The 22457-nt window shown below is 40.2% G+C and overlaps 1 protein-coding gene across 8 annotated transcripts in view; it reads right to left on the bottom strand.

Moving 5' to 3' along the window:
• The window catches only part of rad51b (RAD51 paralog B), a 182967-nt gene that overhangs the window by 45633 nt on the left and 114877 nt on the right, over nt 1–22457 (bottom strand). For 3 of the 8 annotated variants that reach the window (XM_088648767.1, XM_088648768.1, XM_088648766.1), the window contains exons 8-9: nt 18011–18126; nt 12139–12217 (exon numbers count right to left, since the gene is read on the bottom strand). In XM_088648767.1, coding sequence (XP_088504893.1) covers nt 12139–12217; nt 18011–18126 — 195 coding nt within the window. Of the gene's footprint in view, nt 1–12138; nt 12218–18010; nt 18127–22457 lie in introns of those variants that run through there. The other 5 variants (XM_088648769.1, XM_088648770.1, XM_088648771.1 and 2 more) reach the window with 3 other exon arrangements.

Below are 22457 nucleotides of genomic sequence, written 5' to 3'. Positions count from 1 at the left end.
TAGATGAAAGCATCAGCAAAATACTGTAATTGGAAAAGGAGAAAATGAAATAGATCACACCCTTCTCAAACGCTTCTGGAGAGAATTGTTACTGTCACTCTAAAACCCTCTAGGGCAACTTTGTAGTGGAAACTACAGAAAAAAGGTGTTGCAACCAAATCTCACACTTCTGAAATTGTACAGCGGGGGAATTACGCAGCAATGTGTTGGCTTACAAGTTCTGATTCAGCAATTCAGCATTTTTTCGCTATTTGTTATGATATGTTGAGTGTCCACAAGTGTAATTTATTACTTACAAAACAGTATGAAACAAATCACACCTCCATGAAAGTCTTCCTTCATGGAAAGATGAGAAAATATATACTTACAAGTGAAATGGCAAAGAAGTAACCTTGGTCATCTTGGCACAGTGGTTAGCATCATTGCCTAGTTTAACTGGCTTCTGGGAAAACTGGCCCTGGTGTGAGAGTGTGTGTATCCATGTCTGTGTGTGGCATGTGATGGACTGGCGTACAATCCAGGGTGTATCCTGACTTGTGCCCATTTCTTGCCGAGACAGGCTCTGGCTTCCCCATGACTCTGAATTGGAAGAAGCGATTAGGAAATGGATGGATAGCAAACTTTCATGCTTTAACATCACAGCATAATGATGTGTCATTAAGTTTCAATCCATTCACGAAACAAAAGAAAAATGAAAGAAAAAAAAAAGAAATTGTAGAAAAAGGCTTCTTAAAAAATTACCAAATTCTAGATATATTAGAATTGGAATATTAGATTTTCTGTATACCTTCTATAGCCTAGTTTCTACAGGTGTTTGCAAGCTCAGGTACTTCAGAGGCTCACTCGGTCTGGATTGACCATTTTAAATTTTTACCATTTTAAATTTTAAATTCATTTAAAAATTTAAATGGTTCGGTCCACGTTTACCATTTTAAATTCTTCCCCATAAATGTGCAGTCAGACAAGCAAATGCTCTTTATCTCTAATTCATTTTGAAGTTTAATTTTTCCACTTGGGAAAATGAGACAATGTGCTCAGAAAGCCCACTATGTAAAACTATGCAACTGTTCTTTATTGGCAAAAAAGCAAACCTCTGCAAAACAACACATCAAGAATTCTGATCTAAGAAAGATGTCAAGTGGAGAGGAAAGTAATTAAAACTAGAGATATGAAGTCAAATGTAATTGAAAAATGATGGTGACATGTTTTTCTGTACTTTGAAAGCAAATATGTTGAGCTGTGGGTTCATCCTCAGCAGAAATGTGTTAAATTGTGTTTATTTTGGGATTTTGGAACTTTTTCCTCTGTTATTTGAGGGATATTATGCAATACCACTGACATTTGCTGAGATTAAAAAAACATATTACTCAAAATGTTAAATTTAATCACAAGAGGTTTAGTGTAAGAGCCAAACATAAAAGCAACAGCTGAAACCATTCAGTTTCTAACAACCAGGGAAAGAACCAACAATCACATGACCTCAATAAGGCAGCCATATTGACTTGAAGGCCAGGTGGACACTTCAAAGAAAACAATGTTAACATTTTTCTAAAAGTGCAATGTCACATACCTTCGATACAGATCATCTGCTAGTAGTTACACTGGATTCATTCTCCTTCTATAGTGGACTAAAATAAGGCAAAAGGCACATCTGCTTAAAATGTTTTTAACTTAAGCACTTGATTGGGGAATTTAGTGATTTATACCATGTAATTAAATGGATTAAATCTTTATTGCATGGGGGGGGGGGGGGGGGGTGAATTCATTTTGGCACTATATGGATCTTAATATGGCCATCTGGAAATTCTCAGATATCTGATTCCTTTAATTTGTCCAATCTCAGCATTTGACCGCTACAGTGCATTTGCTGCCAAATGATAGCTTTATGTTTCCACACATCTCCGTGGTGTAAAATGGATCAGTGCGAGAACACTTTCCCACACTGTCAATCTGCTCCCAGCTGAATATGTGGGGTAATCCACCATGATGCCAACAATGTGATCTTCCAACTACTGGAAGAAATTTCTCGGCTACTGGAATAAAGCCCACCTTTCCAAAGTAATTCAGGTAGAGCTATGATGGGTGCTTGTGCATTTAAAATACGAGATGTATCTGCTAAGCGATCCATCAAACGTTCTAAAAAATACTACTACAGCTATTATAATGAAAGCTACTACCAATAATAAGATGATGATGTTAAATAAAAGGTATAGGAAAAAGCTACTGGAAAAAGTCATTTTATATTCTGCATCCCATTTTGCAGGCTATACTTTAAATGGATCCAGACATAAGATGAAAAAAATGCTGGCTTCCAATCAGCTAGACCAGGAAAGGCCATCACTCAGAGCTCAACCCTATAGCCCAGGCATCACCTGTGTGAGTCAAGGGCTATGCCATAGCCCTACAGCGATTGAGATTCTCAAGCAACAATGGACACCTGATCAAGCAGTACCAGAATTGGCTGGGATTAAGCCAGCACAGATGATATACTCCTAGAGAGACTGAGATTCCTAAGCGACAATGGACAGTTGGTCAAGTACCAGAGTTGAACAGGACTGAGTCAGCAGATATGTCACATGCATACAGAGATTGAGATTCTTAAGCAGCACCAAAGTTGGGTGGGATTGAGTCAGCAGATATGTCACAGGCATAGAGCAGAGGTCTCCTTGGACTTCCATGCCAGTCCTGAGTCTTGCCGTGTAAGAGTGCACTTGCAGCACTGTCTGCAACACATACAGTACATGACTCCTCCAGCTGCAAAGCACTGTGGAAACGTCCCTATGCCCATCAGAGAGATCTCTGGATGCAGCTGCAGGGATTGTGCAATTGTGCAAGTGAGGAATTCCACAATGGCAGGACATGAGAAATGATGATTCCAAAATTAAATAAAAAATCCAGCAAACTGAACAAGGTCATCGCAAACAATAAGAAATGCTTGCTCTTTGGTCAAATATGAGGTAACAATGCCAGCCACAATGACTATTTAGATTTTACTAAAATCTGTTTTTCTTATGTAGGGAATAGATAAACAATTTTATTTTTGGGTGGGTTGCAAAAGCTCTGAATATTGCAGATGTACAGTACTTTATGTTAGCCCAGCAGTGCAGCAAGCATGTAACCAAACAGGCAGTTCTTGTTACACCGATGATCTGGTATAACAGACTGCAATGCAACGGGCTGAGAGTAATAAGGCAGTTGATATATAAAAGTCTTATCCTCCTTAAAGTACAACTATCTTCAGGCTCCTGTATATTGCACTGAACGTGGCTCCTTTTGAAAGGTCTTAAACATACAATTGAAAAACATAACTCTTGTGTCATTCTAATGAGATATAAAGAAGTCTTAACAGAAAATAAAATAAAACAAGACTTTGATTGTAACTTAGCAGTCAGCACAATTAATAGCATTTGGGGATATATATTAAAGCATTAATGATGTGCCTTTATATGTTCTGCCCACAGGGACAACTCTGTGAAGTATAACAGTTTGTCCTTTCTGTTTAAGGAGTATCGTGGCCCCGTTCCTCTCACACTTGGTTTCCTAAAATAGCCACAGTCACAGTAATAGGATGCATCTGTGTAGTTTATCTCAAAGCCAGCCTGATGTCTGTAGGTGGCTGTCTGACCCCAGGGGTGAGGCAGTTTATGGGTTTATCTTTGCTCCTTAAAGAAAATAAAACATTTTTTTCCAGTTGCAGAGTGTCAGATTGATGGTATCAGATGCACTCATTTATCTCTCAGGGTGAAATCATTAGAAGTTGACATGGCTTTAGCCTGCTATGGTTTGCAAGGCGCTTGCATGGGAAAAAAAATAATTGATTTGGAGTGCACGCTACAACTTTAGCAAAAAGGACTTATAAATGGTACAGGCTTATTTGCTTAAAAAATAAATCCAACTTCAAACATTAGTCTGGTTCTCAGGTGCGAAGTTTGATTTCAGTCTGCGACTGAAGAGCAGGGTTTATCAAGGCCTTATGGGACGAAGACACACTAAAATGCTCATGGAGACCCCAGTTGTTGTTTTTCTTAGTCCTTGGCTTTAATTTATCCATCTGTAAACAGAGGCACAACGAAAAGAAAGACTCCCCGTTTTTAGACTTCTGGGAATTTTTTGTCGTGCCCCCGAAACAAAACAGCAATCAGAATAATAAAAGCCCAGAGTGAAAAAGCACCGATTGAACTCGCTGAAACTCTCAGGGGAGTGAAATGTGTGAAATGGAGATTTTTTTCTTCTGTGTGTACCCCTAGGAAACTGCCCTCCAAGATATCAATCAAGTAAATGAGAAAGTCAGCTTTCAAGGGAAGACTTGAAATGTGTTACTTGCAGCCTAAGAGTTTGCTCTCCATGTTCATTTCAGCAGGAGTCAGTATGTGGTAAGAGAAATATTAGCCTTGGATGATTTCCTGGGAAAATCATAGCTGTGAATCCTGCATCCACACTGCCGAAAATGTCTGGAGTTTGCATTAAAAGTGTTTTAAAAGGCCATGAAACACCTGTCTGAACCACCAAAGACCAAGGGGACATACTGTACTGTAGTCTGTTTTGAAGTAACAGTAAAGTCTGGGGCTTTAAACTTAAATCCGATTTGTAACTGATAAGGACTAAGCCATTTCTTTCTGAGTCATAGAGTTCAAACCTTAAAAAATAAGAAAGTTAAGGAGTTGCACAGATTTATGTTAAAGCAGCCCTTGACACATTGGTGAGAGAATGCCAAACACAAAACAGAGCACCCAAAAATATACCCAAGCAAGCATCACACCAGGCCTCAAGAAAAGTTGATACACTTGTTTTTTTTAAGAGAAGAATTTGGAGATTGTTAGTCTCTGGTGTTGCTCAGGATAGGGTATCGGTAATGGGGCTGATATTGCTTAGTATCTATGTGTTACCATAATGATGGCATCAACTTTCATTGCTCTGCCCACAATCCCCAAATTTATCAGTGCCATCTGCACAATTCCAGACATACAGTAGATTCAGCTGCACTTTCTTTAACACTCTGCCTGGGTGATATCAAGAATTGGAGGCACCAAAATTTTCTGCAGCTAAATCTAGATTAAGAATGAGGTAATGCTGACTCGGTCTTTATATCACCTCCACAAAAGTGAAAACTTTACATTGCCTTTTGATCGAAATGAAGTCCCGCAGCCAGATAATAAAGAATCTTGACATTATTTTTGAAGTGCGTATTTGCAGTGTTACCAAGTTGTATTTCTCTCACCATAGTAACATTGTTCCCATCTGCTCTTTCCTTTTCCAGACAGATGCAGACTGCTGTAATGCTCTTCCAAAAATGCCTTGAGTACGTTGCAACAATTCTGGAGTTTAGCGGACTGATTTTTAACGAAAATCCTACACTGGTGTTTGTCTCTCTGCATTGAGTTTCAGGGAATTTCAGCAAAAAAAACAAACAAAAAAGCTTTAGTTCACTAAATCTAGGGAACAGCTGTGACCTTTTGAAGGGCAGAAGTTTTGGGAATGGACTAGGAACAGCACAATTCTAATTAAAAACACAACAGGGTTTGGAACCCCCAACATAAGCAGGCCAGAGAGCTTTCATCTAGGTCTTAGAATGTACTTATTTTGCTTTCTCCCTGAGCAAAGACGCAACCAGAAAACAGCTGAGTCCAATTTATGTTATTTTCCCTTTTTTCCTTCCCAGTTTGATTTTCAGTAATGTGTTTCACGGGGTGATTGTTTTGCAAGGGGGGGGGGGCAGGGAGGAGGGGGGAGGGCAGGCAGTATGTTCCAACAAGGCTTGCCATTGAAACCAAAGCATCAACTCTAAATGAAAGTTAGGGGTGGGCTGTTAAATTCTCGGCACTGATGCTAACAATATCGAAATCCCATGGCATTATCCTGTGAGGAAATTAAAGTGGAAGCAAGAAACAGATAGACAGAAAAAAAAATTGGGAGATTCCATTCTTCTTTCAGACTGAGCGGATGAAGACTTGTACTTTGGAGAATTACTTTAGAAACGGGGAAAAAATAAGGCTAAGCAAATTACTCAGCTAGGATGCAAAAATAAGAAAATTCATACAAACAACATGCTTTGAGCAAGGGCATGATATACAGTATTTGATTTATTCCATGCTGAAAAAAGAAGAAAGGAAACACAACGTTTCAGGTGTGGAGCCTTCTTCAGGTGTGAGCTTGGCAATACCTGAAGAAGGCTCCACAGCCAAAACGTTGCATTTCCCTTCTTCTATTTTCAGCATGGAATGAACCTTTTACCTGCTCCTTTGCAGCCTACACATGCTGATGCAGCTACTTACTTGATTTATTTGATTACTGATACTTGACCTTATAATGCCTAACTGTGTCTCATTGGCCTCTCTAAGTCTGCTTCTCGCCAAAAAACAAATCTGTACCCATCTTCAGCTCAGGCTACCTTCATGTGAAGAATTCAGGGTACGCTCACCCTGGACTGAGCACTCCTTCGCTGGGGGAAACAGGACGAGAGGGGGGGATCTATTGTATTAATCCCATGCCCTTTCTGGGTAGCCTTTGTAAAGAACAACAAGCCTGTTTCCAATAATAAAGCCTGAGTGCTTGCCTCGCCACCCCCTCAGCGCGTTCACCACCCTCTCTTCTCAGGTCCCCCGGTGAGCACGTGGCCGCTAGCCCAGGCTTTTGACGTGCGTAGGCTGGGGTCTGGCACAGCTTCTTTTTGTTTGCACCCCTCTTCGGCAGGGTCTCAAAGGAGCTCAGGCGAAAGGGTTTCCTCTCCCCTGGAGGCCTTGAACGAGACTTTCTTCTTCACCCTCTCCTTCCCCTCCTCTTTAGTCTCTGCTTGTGTGGCTCCTTGGCAACAGCCTGCTAATACTTCCCAGTCATCCTGTGACACAACACTGACAGTCCACTTCGGGCTTTTCTTCCTTACACAGCAAGTCCTCCTGGCATTCCTAAAAATAGGCTTTTTTTTGGTCAAATCTTCTCTTTCTTTAAGCAACTGGGACATTTCTAAGTCTTGAGGTACAGTACAAACTTAAAAATGCAATGAAACACCAGCATCTTCTGAAGATCTTATGATGATGCCAACTGTTTTCCTAAAAAGTTGAATTCCAGTCTTTTTACAAAAAAAACCCACTTCACTCTTTAACATAGTGTTCTGGTTTCTGCTTTCTAACAACATCTATAATTTAATGGTCAGGTCTTAATCACAGAAACAGCCTAAGAGTATATATGTATACATGCAGTAATCTTGTATTCATATTAAATGTCTCTTCTGCTTTATTTAGTTTATGGAAAATGTCCATGAAGACTGCAAAATAAAATAAACCAGACAACAGGATAGATTTTGAGCCATGGGATATGTGCAGAGAAGAGATTTGACTGACCTTTTTAAGAGCAATATAGAACAAAAATATGACCCAGAAGAATACATCAGAAAACTGCATACTGAATCTGAGCCTGTGTCGGCTTCATGTTAACATCAGCAATTCACAGAGCTGATAAAAACTGAAGCAACACACAGATCACTGTCAATGTACCTGTACCTTATCACAAAAATACTTTATGTAGAAGAGAAACATTTCATTTTTAGATGCAAAGCTTCCCAAATTCTAACACCAAATTGGCCCACATCAGTTTTCTCCAGATACTTGTTGAAAAACAGTTGTGTATTTCAAAGTGGTGCTCCTGGCCAGCAGGACCTTCATCCATCCCAATGTGTGACAGCGGCACAGAGGACTACGGTTCGTACTGATAACGCAAGGCATGCTAGCACTGGGGAGAAAACTCAACAGCTCCATTGTGTTTTGGGGCTGCCCACTATCATGCACAATACAGTAAATCAGTGGATTTCTCCGGTGGAATGAGCAGCGTCTTTTGCAGGACTGGTCTCCTTCAGGACCCCCTGACTCTCTTGTTGACCAAGTGTGTTCTTCACCTTGCTGTTTCCTAGATGTATCACTTGGCAGTCTTCAACGCTTAGCAAACAAAACCTGACTCTTGGCAGCAAGGAATTTACTTTCTTCTTCTTACCTTTGGGGCTGCCATTAAAAATACTACCACTATTAATGAACTGTAACCATAGATGAGCTACCAAAAAAACATTTGCACTGAGTTCCAAGCGGCAAAAAGTACCAGAATTAAAGATTAGTTAAAAAAAGAACAAGCTGACAAAAAAGAAGGCCTACCATCCCATTTTTTCACATCTCCCCCACTTCCCAATAAACTTGGTGTTTGGAATTCATTAAAAGCCATATCCCCTCTCCAAACACGGAGCCTTTGGATTTACATTTCTATTAAAAGCAGAACAAGAGGCCGCTGTGTGGAGTAGCTGGAATGAAAGTATGTGAATGGCGGAGCTGGCATCTGGCAGCCTGTGAACGGAGAAGTAGCAAAGGGACGGACTTCTCTTTACACTCAGTAACTGGGGATAGCAACCTTTGGCCCCAGCATCCCCCAAGCAGAGTTTCTCAAAGCTGATGGAAACAGCTCTCCGGCCAGGGCAAAACCTGCCTGCTTCCCTCTTTTCACTTGGCAAGCCTCCCACATACAACACAGAAACACATTGGTGCCACTTGATGCACAGCAATCAGATTTGCAAATCTTGCAATTCTTATTGACATAATGACCCAAAACATGCTTTTCTGGTCAGCAATGGTCAGGGTTCTGGACGCCTAAACAGGAGGTTGTGGAATAGGGTACACTGTAGTTGTACCCCTAACAAATGTACTTCGCCTCAATTGCTCCAGTAAAATAGCCAGCTGCATAGATCAGTGGAAATGTAAGGCGCTATGGTTAAAAGTGCCAACCAGACAAATTAGTAATAATACTTTCGCGAATGTCTTTTTCTATGTTCAGATGCCACTGAAAAAAAAACTTGCTTTCCTGCTGCCTATCAGAGAGTGTGTCGGGGCTGGGGAGGTGACTCCAGTATGAAATCGAGGTCATAGTCCATGTCTCCTCCAAACTGCTCTGCGAGTATTTATACTGGCGAGTTTACAACACTGTTAACTTCGACAGTGTAAGGAATACATCTTCCTAGTTTTCATCAAAGTTTGTGGAATTTTTTGTCATTTATAGATATGAGGACTGCATTAGAAATGGACCCTTTTAATGTCAGTCCATACATTTACAGTTAGCAACCCTGACATTAATGTACGGATTACTCTCAGTTACCACTCTTTTCAGTTTCTACCAGAGATTTGTTGGTTAATGTTATTTTGAAGACAGCCTGTCCCATTATTTAACCTTGCCTCAACAGAAGGCCCAATGAAAAGAAAGGAATTTCACACCTAAAAACTAAATGAAGAAAAGTACAACAGGCAAAAACACACTTCTAAATGAACAGAACAGATCTGTTAGACAGATGATGCCAAAGACAGAAAAGCAGCTGCACGATAGGTTAAAAGAACTTGCAACTCCACAGATTTGGAGTTTCCTCAAAATGCTTATTGCTACAATGCACTAAATATGCAAAAATGTGACTCAATAAAGAGGCTAACTTTAAATGATTATTAAACAGAAATATACAACATCGGTACTTGAAGGCATTCAGATTAGCAGTCATTCATCCAACCATTTTCTAACTGCTTTGTCCAATTCAGGGTCGCAGGGGAGCCGGAGTCTATCCCAGCAAGCATCGGGGCGCAAGACAGGATACATCCTGGATGGGACTAGATTAGCAGTGAAATCTGCAGGACTGCAGCCTTCAATAACTGGGGTTGCCTAACCTTGATCTACCCTGATACTTTGGACAAATATTCAAGCTGACTCTTTTCTATGTACTGTTAATCATTTAGAATCATTCTAAGGGATCATCAGAATCAAGAGCACATTTTCTAACTGTGAAAATAAGTCATACTATACCATAGAACAGTTGAGAATGAGTGTGGTTGCTGGATTGTAGCTGTGAGCGTGTAAAACACACAATTGTGTATTTCAAAAACTAGGTCAGGATAACACAAACAGAAATTGGATCCGGAATTTCTACCCAAAAGTTTACCAACAAGATGAGACCATCTCTCCATAAAGAAGCAGTGGTATCAGCTCTGGCAATTTTTTATTTCATTCATCATCTGTAACTCTGTTGTCGAATTGCTTGGGTCTGTATTTTACCTTTCTTACTTATAGAGCAATTTCAAGACTTTACCTAGCCATATCTATTCATCATATGGTCTGAAAACTAATATTATTGATACAGTGCTTACAGATTAGAGTATTTGCTGATGTACTGTAGTTTGGTACAATGAAAGCCTTGGAAAGTGAGCGTCCAGTGCTTGTTCTGTATTATAGTAAAGTAAAATACATGTATAGGGAAGAGAAGTGAAAGAGGATAATACCTGTAATTCTCTGTTAGACACAATTATTTATATATATATATTTAATGTAGCTTAAGATGGCCAGGGAAAAATACAGTAACAATACACAAAACAAAAACAAAACAAAAAAACCCACAAAACAATGTGATGTTTGAGGATGCTCTGAAAGGGATTTTTTCTAAAAAGGTCCCTGCTGACCTGAAATAGCTTAACAGGCATGTGCGATGGTGATGTGAAAGTCTGAGGTGACACAACTTCCTTAATCACACACAGCTTCACAGCACTCAAACCAGAAATGTCTCCTCAGTGTACAATGAGCACCTCCTCCACAGTAAGAACAAATACCTGTGGCTTTGAGAACACAATTTCTGAGAGTAAAAAAATTCCCATCACTGTCTGAAATAAGCTCATTAGGGGCTTAAAACTGTTAACTCATCCTACATATGAATGTAATACATAGAATATACAGTAATTATATGTCATGTCATTCGCCAAACCGCTTTATACCATACAGTGTCGGGGAAAGCCGGAGCCTACCGGGAAGCAACAAGCGCAAGGCAGGGTACACCCAGGATGGGACGCCAGTCCATCGCAGAGCAAGTGCAAGCCAATCATACTTTGGTAGAATTTGGAGGTCATGGTAAAGGCCGAGGGGGGAAATTTGGCCCAGACACTGGAATAACTCCCTACTCTTATCGAGAAAATGCACAGGGATCCTTAATGACCACTGAGAGTCAGGACCTCGGTTTAACGTCTCATCCAAAAGATAGCGCCGACTACAGTATAGTGTCCCCGCTTACTCATTACTAAAGTTTGACATTTCCCTGTTACACACTGAAAGAAACTATTGACTATTACACAAGATAAAAAACAAAATTGTATCTTATCATTTCATTAATATTGTTCGTACCGACCCGCTTTCTCACTAAATAAACATTTGCAGAACCACAACATAAATTTCACTTTTAAGCTTTATAATACAAATATTTTTTACACAGTATTTTTTCAGACCAATTTGTGGTGTTACCTTCTGCATGAAGCTTAGATAGATGGTTTTATATTTGTTCTATTCCACTGAGAATCTATTGACGGGACCATTTGAAAGCCATGAAGTCTGTTTGCTTTTACAAAAACTGTATGACAGAGAGGTTTTCATTAGGCCTTTACATAATTATCAAAAACGTATTTGAGTTGCAGCACGCAAACACTGCATTAATGGGAAACACACTGACACAGAAACAGGGGAGTTTTATTAAAAAGTAATCAAGTAATAAAAAAAATATTTTTTTCCTAACAAGAACTTTTTCTAAACTGAATGAATGTCGATTTCACCAGGTGCACAATGTCCATCTTCATCCCTGTGTGTGTTATTCTAAAATATCCACAGCACACTCTGTGAGGAAAGGTTTTTTGGACTGGTCTTTAACGGATGTCACTGGCTCCCGTGTTGTACAGTACTGTATGTCACTTTGTCAGAGAGAGAAACAGTTTGCTTTTCACTGCTCGCTGGTGCTCTCCCACTTGTTTTTGCTCTCTCTTCAGACTGATATTTGATCCTGTGATATTTGATCCTGGTTTGACTTTTGACCCTAATGTGCAGAATATTGTAAAAACATCATTCTTCCATCTCACACATAGCCCCAGACTGCAACCTATGTTGTCTTTAACTACTGCAGAAAAGACAGTCACACATTTGGTTTTCCTAAAATTGATTATTGCAACGTCCCAATTCTTTTGTGGAAATTTTCTGACGAAAAGCACTTAAGGAGCTCAGTTAGAAAGCACGACAGCAAAAATAACACATACTAAAGTTTACAAACAGAACCTGAACAACTCCTGGCACCAAAACCATACAAACAGGTGTCCTTACCTTCCAGGTGGAGCCCATCTTTCTGGAGGGTATAGTTAAACACAGCAAAGGGAGCCACTGGGGATTTGGCAACGATGATCTACAAAACAAAGAGCACAATACACCCAGTTATTCGACTGGGCTACTCAGACTTGTCTGTAATAAAGGCCAAAGACAGGGGCTCCCATTGCATAGCAGCGTGAGACAGGTTTAATGAACTACAGGCTGGTGTGTAAAACTAACACCAGGTGGTAGGTATTTTAACAATATTTCATAACCGGACATGGAGGTGAAATAACATTTAATACTCTACCACCCTGCCCCACTAATGCAATATGTTTAAAGTCTGCAACTCAGGCTGCCTGTAATGGATCACACTGCTGTAAAATGGGCATCTTAAGCATTAACATGTCAAGACTGCCCTTTTCAGTGATGACCTTCCAGCATAAAATGTGTGTTTGAGTTTAAAAAAACAAAGATTGAATTTTTTTCAGCTTGCCTCCAAAATTGGTTTTGCCCAGAGCAACACTGATACACAAGTTCAAGTCAAAATAAATACAAAGGAATGTCAGATGTTTGATGAACCTTCTGGAGAAATTTGAGACCCCTTTTTTTTTCCTCCTTTCAGGCAACTGGATGAAGGTTGTTCACTAAGGCAAGAACACTCTGCAAGATGGAAAAAGTCTGCAGTATAGAGCAGAGATCTTGCATGAACAAAGAAATCAACTTTATAGGCAATTTTAAGCAATGACGACCCTTTCTAACGTACTGCTGACCATTAGTATATAGTGAGCCAAGGTCAGAAAGCTCTATCCATAAACTGGCAGCAAAAGCAGCACATTTCTGAAGGACACAGATTTCACCTGTGGTGTGACCATACCAAGTTTCACCATCCATTTTTTTGTGCCTTCTAAACAAGAAGCTTCTAACTTAACCTTGCCCCTCTTATTTATTCTGGCTCAAATAAAGTATTATTGCCACTGAAAAACATTGGTAAAGAGGGACAAGAGGGACAAGAGGGACAGAGAATGATTCAGAAAGAAAAAGATGGTCAGGATAGGACAAACCTAGGAAAATGCTGACTATACACACTACTCTTTGAAAATAGGTATTTTATAGCACAGTATATATAGTAGTTGTAGTTGGAGATTCCAGTGTGTATTCCTCTGGGAAATGTGACTGACATCTGTAAATCTTGGTTTTGAAATACCTGTAAATGCTGTATAAAATGGCAGCCTAGATGCTCTGTGACATAAAATACACTAGTACAAAATACATTGTTTTGTTTAGGAAACAACGAGCAAGGACACACTGTTATGCTGTGCCAGGAAGAGAAAGCCATTACCCTTAACCTCAAGAAAACACCCTGACAATACGAGACAACGCTGCCCTTCCCGAAAAAAGGCCAGCACACAGCAGCCTTCCTGAAAGCCACCTCACATGTGGCCATTCTTCTCCGTAAATCGAACAGCCGTATTGTCCCTGACGCAAAGACATTCTTGCAAACAGAAAATGGAAAAACACCTCCTTATTCATGCTGTGATTTGGCCCCAAAGAACCAAAGTAGGAAGTGAAACCTTTGCATGAACTTTCAGCAGCATGATGAATTACACACCATATGTCCTCTGTATAAATCATAACAGTGTGCTTCTTAAAGACTAAGGCTGTCAGGGTAGAAGATGGAGAAGACAGAGGTTTGCAAATGTTTTGTATAACAAAGCACTGGTAAAGGTCAGAATTTGCAGTGAGCAAAAAGAGACACGCTCCAAATATTAACCTGATCTGTATTAGGATATATTTATAGATGGATATATATAGAATACTCACCAATACATACACACAGTAAATGGGAAAAAACATGAGGAAAGGACTACAGTATATTTAGTTCAAGTATGTTTGACAGTTTCACTATTACACCACTTTTACATTTATTTTCACTGAACGACGATGACCATGTTCAACAAGTACAAATAAGAACTACTTTTGCAGAAAATAAACAAAAAATAAAAAAATGAATCTGGCTTTTTAGAGGGCTGCACACCTTCACATGTCATGTGTGTTCTTAATTAATTCAGTGTAGAAAATGAGATGCAATTAAAAAGAGAGAAGACACCACTACTTCAAACTTTCTGTCCTGCTCAGTGGTGACTCAGAAACTATGCTGAATTGGATTGGGTGGATTTTGCCTAGCTCGGTGGTCTTGAAATCAGCACATCGCAGACTGGCCAACGTGATTCCTGCCTGAATCCCAACTGCCCTGATGGAACGTCAGTTTCAGAAAGCAAAAGGTTCAGACTGGACTGCATGTGTTAAGCAGAAATGCATTCACACTTAAAAAAAATAAATAAAACCTTCTAAGTAATTAAAGTGCAGACTCACAAAAAACTTTAAAGTGATTTGGAGCCAGATGTTGCTGGAATGCATCTCCAGCTGGCATATCAGATATCTTGCCTAAAATAATTAGAAACCAGCTAAATTACCCTCCCTGTTGATTGTTAAAGAGTTGTTAGAAACACTTCTGTGTACACTACTGTGCATTCCCCCAGTTCATATATCCTGCCACCCCCCCAGTTTTCTAACAATATTTTATATCTAAATAGTAACTTCAGAAGATTATCTGAATTCACGGTTTAAACCTAGCACAAAGCAGGCCAATCATAGCCAATTCTTCCATTTTCTTTGACTTCTAACAGCTGATCACACCAAAAGAACACCAAAAGCACAGAAAACGCTGATCATTCAAAAGCCCTGGGATCTCTAGTGACTGATCTACTATACAGATCCAGCACAGGAGATACTGCATTCTGATTCTGCATACTGTATGGTTAAAGTGAATACCCTCACTTCTTCAAATTAACTGCTGGTTGAGATCCTCACTATTCACTGTTAAATAGTCTAAACAAGCTGGAACATGTTTTTACTCTTTTTGGAAGATGGCAAACACAACAAATGCAAAAATAACCAAAAGAACTGGATTAAGTCTTTAATATTCTTAAACCCCTGAGTTCCTCTCATCGTTTCAATGTGCTCACTGATGCAACCCGACACAGAAATGCTCCAGAGCTGCATAACCATCCATTTTCTATCAGCTTCGTCCAATTCAGAGTCGCAGGGAGCCAGAGCCTATCCCAGCAAGCAACGGGCACAAGGCAGGACGCACAGACATGTACACACTTGCACCAGGGCCAGCTTTTCCCAGAAGTCAATTAACCTACCAGTATGTTTTTGAACAGTGGGAGGAAACTGGAGCACCTAGAGGAAACTCACATGAACCCAAGGAGAACATACAGACTCCACACAGATAGCACCACAGGTCAGGAACTGAACCCAGGACCCCAGCACTGCAAGGCAACAATGCTAACAACTGCGCCACCATGCCGCATAGCTGCACAGAATGTTGGAGGGAATTCTTTTCGGCCTGCATTTACTTAAATTGTTACAGGAGTTAGGATTACTTCTTGTAAGAGGAAATAAAAAACAGGTTCTGAAAAGAAGCTTGCAAGTTATTTGCGACATACAACATTTAAGAACACAGCAACAAAGATTTGTGCAACACTGATATTCTTTCCCACTTACCATACTCTGCAATTCCAATTTGAGTAACCTGTTCTGATGTGGTTCTTTCTCACTGTACCAGTGAGGTGGAATGACATTAAAAAAAAGAACCACACCCAAGATGTATGCAGGATATTGGAAAGCAATGAAGTCACATGTCCACTAATGTGTATATGATTTACACAATACCTTGTGTGTGAGAGTCTGAATCAGGTCCTGTGTAGTTACATCTGCTCTGCTTTGACATTGGTGTAGTGTTGCACTGGTATAATCACTAAAGCTCTTTATTCACACATTTTCCACACAATAATTATACATAATTGATCACAATTTTATAGTGCTTCATCATTTCACAGGACCCTAAAGGGCTTTACACTTCATCCACCACCACAACAGTGCAGCCAGTAGCCCCACTACCTTGCAGATCTGCTGGAGAAGTCAGAAATAATTAAGAATAATTAACGTTACCCAGAGTGTGTAAGCCATATTGAAAATTTAGCCAAGACAATGAGGTTCACACCACTGTTATTATGAAAAGTGGCATAACATGTTTGAAGATCGAGTAGTCAGGGCATCAGTTTAATATCTCATTCAAAGGGTGGGACCTCCTACTGCATATTGCCACCTTACAGTCACTATAACCAGAATACTGGTTTAACAATTCTGCTGCAGATAGATGAGCGCCACCTACAGGTCCACCAACACCACTTACTACACCAAGCCCTGGTTTTCCCGATGCCTGGATGACTTAACATCAGTGCCCAAGTTTTGAACCCAGCCATGAGTGACAGGTCTGCTGCCCCAAGGCCGTGACCACAGACTGGACCAAACAAACAAATCAGCTGGACCTCTCTTCCCCCATCAGGAGCCATGCCCCCACACCCCCTCTACCCAGAACTCCACCTCTCTACCACCATCTACTCTATTTTTCTTCAGAAATGCGCCAAAGTGCGATGCCAGATTTCCAAGTTTCAGAGCATGGGCTTATAGGGAATGTTTATTCAGCTGCTGCACGGCAAAAAAGGAGTCCTGGGAGACAGAAGAATTCCTGTTTTCCTGGCGTCAGATCACCAAAAGCCTCGTTAAAAGAAAACAGCAGGGATGGAGAGAAGACAGGAAAAGCAAAAGAGACTTTTGAATATCTGAATCTGCTGCATTCATCTGATATTCTTTATTTTTGACACTCTACATAAGCACAACAAAAAATCATACTTTTAATAGGGTTATTGGTAAGCGGATACTGTTTATTGTCAGGGCTTTTACAACTTGTTTCAGGACTTCAAGGGTCGGGAACAGTGGGCTGCCTGTAGCTGTGCTAGCGTTAGAAGGTATGGCTCATTAAGTGGAATAAAGATTAACATTCATCAAGCAAATGGGGTTGTTTGGAGCTCTTTTAAGGCACTCTGAAGTTTGCTCTGTGTCCTGTTTCCTTCCTTTTAATTTTGGGCTATTTGGCTTCATTGCAGAGGTCAATTCAACACAGCCACATGAAGGGAAGGGGGTTTCCCAGGTGTTTTAAAGCTACAGCGGGCTTCTCTCAGGCCTTCGGTCTCAGTGGACTGGCTAGAGAAGTACTCTGGTCTATGTGCTGGTCCGCAGGTGCAGACAAAAAGGCCTGTGACCTGGATTGGTTCAAAAAGCACTGAAAACCGAATGCATTATCACTCTGTTTCTTACAGCACAAACCAGTCTAGCGCTAATATCTTCCCTTCCATCTTATTAAGCCATGAAAAGGATTGTGACTTATCAAACTTTTTACTTTCCTAGCCAATATTCTGCCTTTAATCATGGATACTGCTTTTCTTTGATTAGTGCTAGCCAAAACAGCACTGCTGACAAGACACAGAGATGAAGCAGGAAATAAAATAAACATGATCACATCCAACTGACTATTTATCCAGTACATTTGACATTTAACATTTTTCTGTCTTTTATATTTACAACAGTGGTGGTCAGGTACACGAACATTGTCAACTATGGACCCTTCTCCCTGAAACACTCTACCAAAGAGATCCTTTTGTTTACAATATTTCAAATACATCAACTGACTCCCTTTACCTCACATTCCCTTTACAGTCAAGCCTCTTTTACTTCACATTACACAATCTGAACAGAACTCTTTGATCAGGGCTCTTTATACGTAAAACAGATCCCCTTCAGGAATTCCTTCACTTGATCAAAAGACATATGAAATACTTAGTCTGATCAGATTTACATTTATTGGCAAAGTCCTGTAAGGTTTTTACCTGCAACAGCTTGCCTGATCGGAACAGACTGTTGCCCCAAATACCCTGCCTGCTTTGTTGGTGAGCAGCCCTTGTCAAGGTGACAATCATACCTGTCTGCGCTGGGAGTCCAAATACTGCACAATGAGCCTGGTGTTGACGCTGTGGCTCCATGTGTTTCCCAAAGCAGCTGTCACATACCTAGAATCCTCTGCACATTGGACGAACTCTGAAATACAAAACACCCTGTTAACAGTGGAACCCCTCGGCTACCTGTAGATCAGAAATCCACACACCACTGAAGTAGTGCAGAGAGCACAACTGGAACGCATCAACAGAAAAGAGGAAAATTCATAAAAAAATACTATGACTCCTGTCTCCTATTAGGCCTCATTAGCTCTCGCTAACATACAAATCCATCATAGAAGAAATGTTATAATAGGAATTAACTATGAAATATATGAAGAAGTTTGCTATTATTTAAAAAAAAAACATTTTGCTATGACAATAAGTCTTTGAACAGTAAAAGACTGCAAAATCTGGAGGTGCAACAGTCCATGTTATGCAGACTTTGACTATAGTTGTCCAAATTCCTTGCCAAAGGAACCTATTTTATCAGTGCTATGTGGGATAGCGTCCAACACAAATACTTTTTATTTTGATGATCCATCCATTTTCTAACTGCTTTAGCCAATTCACAGCTTGTGAGGTGGGGGGGAGCCGGAGCCTATCCTAGCATGCAATGGGCGCAAGGCAGGATGCACCCAGGAGAGGATGCCAGGGCACACACTCACGTCGGGGCCAAAGGTTTACAGAAACCAACCAGCACGCCTTTGGACTGTGGGAGGAAACCAAAGCACCCAGGAAAAATCCACACAATATGGGAGAACATGCAAACTCCACACAGATAGCACCTCAGGAATTGAATTGCAAGGCAGCAATGCTAACATCTGCACCACCGAGTTGCTCATTTTGATGACCCATATAACACAAATAATTTCCCATGGTAAACACACAGCACTTTGTTAGAGCAATGTTTCAAGAACCAAAAGGCCTGTTGAGACTCTTTAAATTGTGTCCTAGATGATTTTTGTGACTTCACAGTGCTGTTGCTTGGTGCCGAAGGAACAAAAATCAAGTATCAGCTTTCAAAAAGTGGCACAATGTCTGAAGAGGCAGAAAGCATCAGGCATGAGATTTTTTTTTTTCAGGAAGACTCTTGACACAGATTTGACAAGTCAGTTCAGGAGCAGCAGCTTATGTGCTGTGACATAAATGAACATAGCTAATAACACCACAATCAGAAACATCATTAGAGGAACAAGTAGAATACACACAACAGGATAAATAAAGCATCAGTAATATGACAAAGTCTTGCATATTTGCTTCACACAACTTAGTTTTGTAATTCTGACAACTGTTTTATTTTGGAGCCCTCAAAAACATGCAGAGATGTAGAGAATTTTGCAGGGATGTGTTTATGAAAGAACACCAAGCACAAAAGACATCAGACACAAATGCAGCAATATCTATCCATAGAAGCAGGAGTTTAAGCCAAAGATTACACAGTACCAAAATGGAATATATTTGTGGGAAAACTGTGCAATACAGTATTAGTTTGTAGGGCCTTTCAATACAGCAGGATATTATTCTCTTCATGATACTGCCCGTTACCCAGATAACACGATTGAACAACAGTTTGAAAAAGACCTCACTATGTGAAGACACTGAATAAAACAAATTCCTGACTGACATGGACAGATTGCTTAATCACTCATGTCCCCTCGCATAACCCTTTTCTAGTAAAATCTTACCAAGAGGAAGATGTTAAAAACATGTATGAAAAAAGTGTCCAGCTGTGAACTCTTGGCTGTGTCAGCTGGTTTAATCCTCTCTAGGGACCAAAGCATTGTGAAAGACTTTTCTCTCATTGTAAATAGGCCATGTGCAGAATTTTGAGCCAGTTATATCCTGCAATTTTTCATTAAGTAAGCAAGGATACCAAGGCTGTTTCGCAAGAAACATCAGCAATTTTCATTTCCTCAAAACATTTCCTGGAAAAAAGAATATGTATTTCATGTACATAAATAAATTTGGGAAAAAAGAAGTGACTACTGCTGCAAAACAACTATTGTATTGACAAAAAGGATAAGCTAATATATTTTCAACAGGCTCTCTTTGTTTTGCTTCATTCTTTGCATCATGGTTTCTGAGGGAATAATGTCTGTGCACAACAATTAATAAGTAAAGGTAAGCTTTAGGAGCCTTAAAACTGTGATTCTTGTGTGTTTATTTACAGCAGCCATATCACCCTGCAACTCACAACTGTCAACCCACTGAAGCTAAGCAGGTGTGAGCCTGGTCAGTACCTGGATGGGAGACCTCCTGGGAAAAACTAAGGTTGCTGCTGGAAGAGGTGATAGTGGGGCCAGCAGGGGTGCTCACCCTGCAGTCCATGTGGGTCCTAATGCCCCAGTATAGTGATGGGGACACTATATTGTAAACAGGCGCCGGCCTTCGGATGAGATGTAAAACTGAGGTCCTGACTCTCTGTGGTCATTAAAAATCCCAGGGCGTTTCTCGAAAAGAGTAGGGGTGTAACCCTGGTGTCCTGGCCCTTACCTATCATGGCCTCTTAATAATCCCCCTCTATGAATTGGCTACATTACTCTGCTCTCCTCCCCACTGATATCTGATGTGTGGTGAGCATTCTGGCGCACTATGGCTGCCGTCGCATCATCCAGGTGGATGCTGCACATTGGTGGTGGTGGAGGGGAGTACCCATTACCTGTAAAGCGCTTTGAGTGGAGTGTCCAGAAAAGTGCTATATAAGTGTAAGCAATTATTATTATTTTAACTTTTAATTTGTCTGCTTCCGATAAAGTCTAAGCCAATGGCATACAGAAGATGTTTTGACTTAGTGCCAAGTAGTGTACAGAGTTCTCGTTTCTGGGCTGCAAGGAGAGTTCAACTTGGAAAGCTAATGTTAACCAATGTCCAGCTGCTGAGCTTCGTATAATCACAAACTGCTGATCTGTCACATTTTTCTGACCTTACATCATGTTTATATATATATGGATATTCAGCCTCATTTTTTCACAATACTTTGCAAAATCTGCAACAGTATGAAGGCACGCCAAGTGTTATCAAGAGGAACAATTCCAGCCTTGGCAAAACTGGATTGGTTACTCTTGATATGAATAGATATCAATGGCAGTGTATTGACAGGATAGTGTGGGAACTGAAATGAACCACAATTTAAATCATTTGGAAGAAAACTAGGTATGAAAGACTCTCGGTTTCACATCCTGACCCACCACAGGGTCAGTCTCCTAGAGAACATTGAACCTGGAATGGGAAACTATACACTTCAAGGCTGAAAAGATCCAGAGACATCTGTTGAAGGATTAGAGGCACAACTTCATGTATTTGAGTTTAGCATAAACATTTTTTATTCCATTAAACGATGTCTACAAGGATCTAAGTAAAGCAGTTCTGCAATAGCAGAACTGTTGATATGAGTAAGAAACCCTTTTGTCGTTGTCAAATGCACTCGTTTTGAACTTCCTCGATGAGAACGTTTAGGTTCCTTTAAGTAACGTGCTTCACATCTGGCTAAGATCATCATCTAAATCTAAGGAAACCAGCTGCAATGAAGTAAAAGCTCCAGCTACACTGAAGTAATGTTGACCCAGGCCGTATTTAACATCAGGAATTAGTATCAATCCATAAAGCAGCGCAAAATAAACAGGATTGAAGTACTAAACATTCAGCTTTGCATTCAGTGGTTTATTAATAATAGGAAACATAGGTCTGCAATTCAATGTCACTGTCCAAGGGTTTTATAGCTGTCACAATAAGACACATCTCAACACATTAATGCAGACACAGTGCCCTGCCGTGGCACATGCCAATAAAAGAAAGAATGATGAAAGCTATATAATATGATATAAAAACACCGTATGCTGTCAAAACACGTAGAGGCCCTTTAGTAACATGATGTGTTTTCCTCTTAAATATATAACCTTTGTATTTTTTAGAAACATACAGTTAACACTGAAAGGATTGGGAAATCAGATTTGAAACTGTTATTTTTGCTTTAGTGTTGAGCACTTTACATTTGTATTAATGAGATGGATATGAATAATACGCAACCATATAATATGAGCTTTATTTTTGGGTAATTACATGCATACATTTTTAATACCGGAACAAAACCAATATACTTTGTCTTCACTCCTTGCTACTAGTATTTTTTATATCTACTGTATGTTATACTGCATTTAAACATGAATACGGAATGCTAGGCCACAGTACATACTGTACCACACACTGTTAAGGTCCATACTATATGATACACACAGAGTACCAAAATAAACCTGACACTTGTTTTCTAAGCTGAGTGGGCGAAGCACGTCACTGTAATGACCCAGAAAAAAACAGTGACAGCACCCAAGTAGAGGGATTCACCCACTCCTCAGTTCTCCCACCTCTCCCTGACCACAGAGGCGTTGTGAGAGGTGCGCTGTGCAGGACCATGTAACAGCCCTCACTTGAAAG

The sequence above is a fragment of the Lepisosteus platostomus genome, chromosome 10, assembly GCF_059453375.1.
Source record: "Lepisosteus platostomus isolate fLepPlt1 chromosome 10, fLepPlt1.hap1, whole genome shotgun sequence".
Taxonomy (NCBI): Eukaryota; Metazoa; Chordata; class Actinopteri; order Semionotiformes; family Lepisosteidae; genus Lepisosteus; species Lepisosteus platostomus.
The sequence above is the reverse complement of the archived record's forward strand: the minus strand, read 5'-3'. Positions and strand labels throughout refer to the sequence as shown.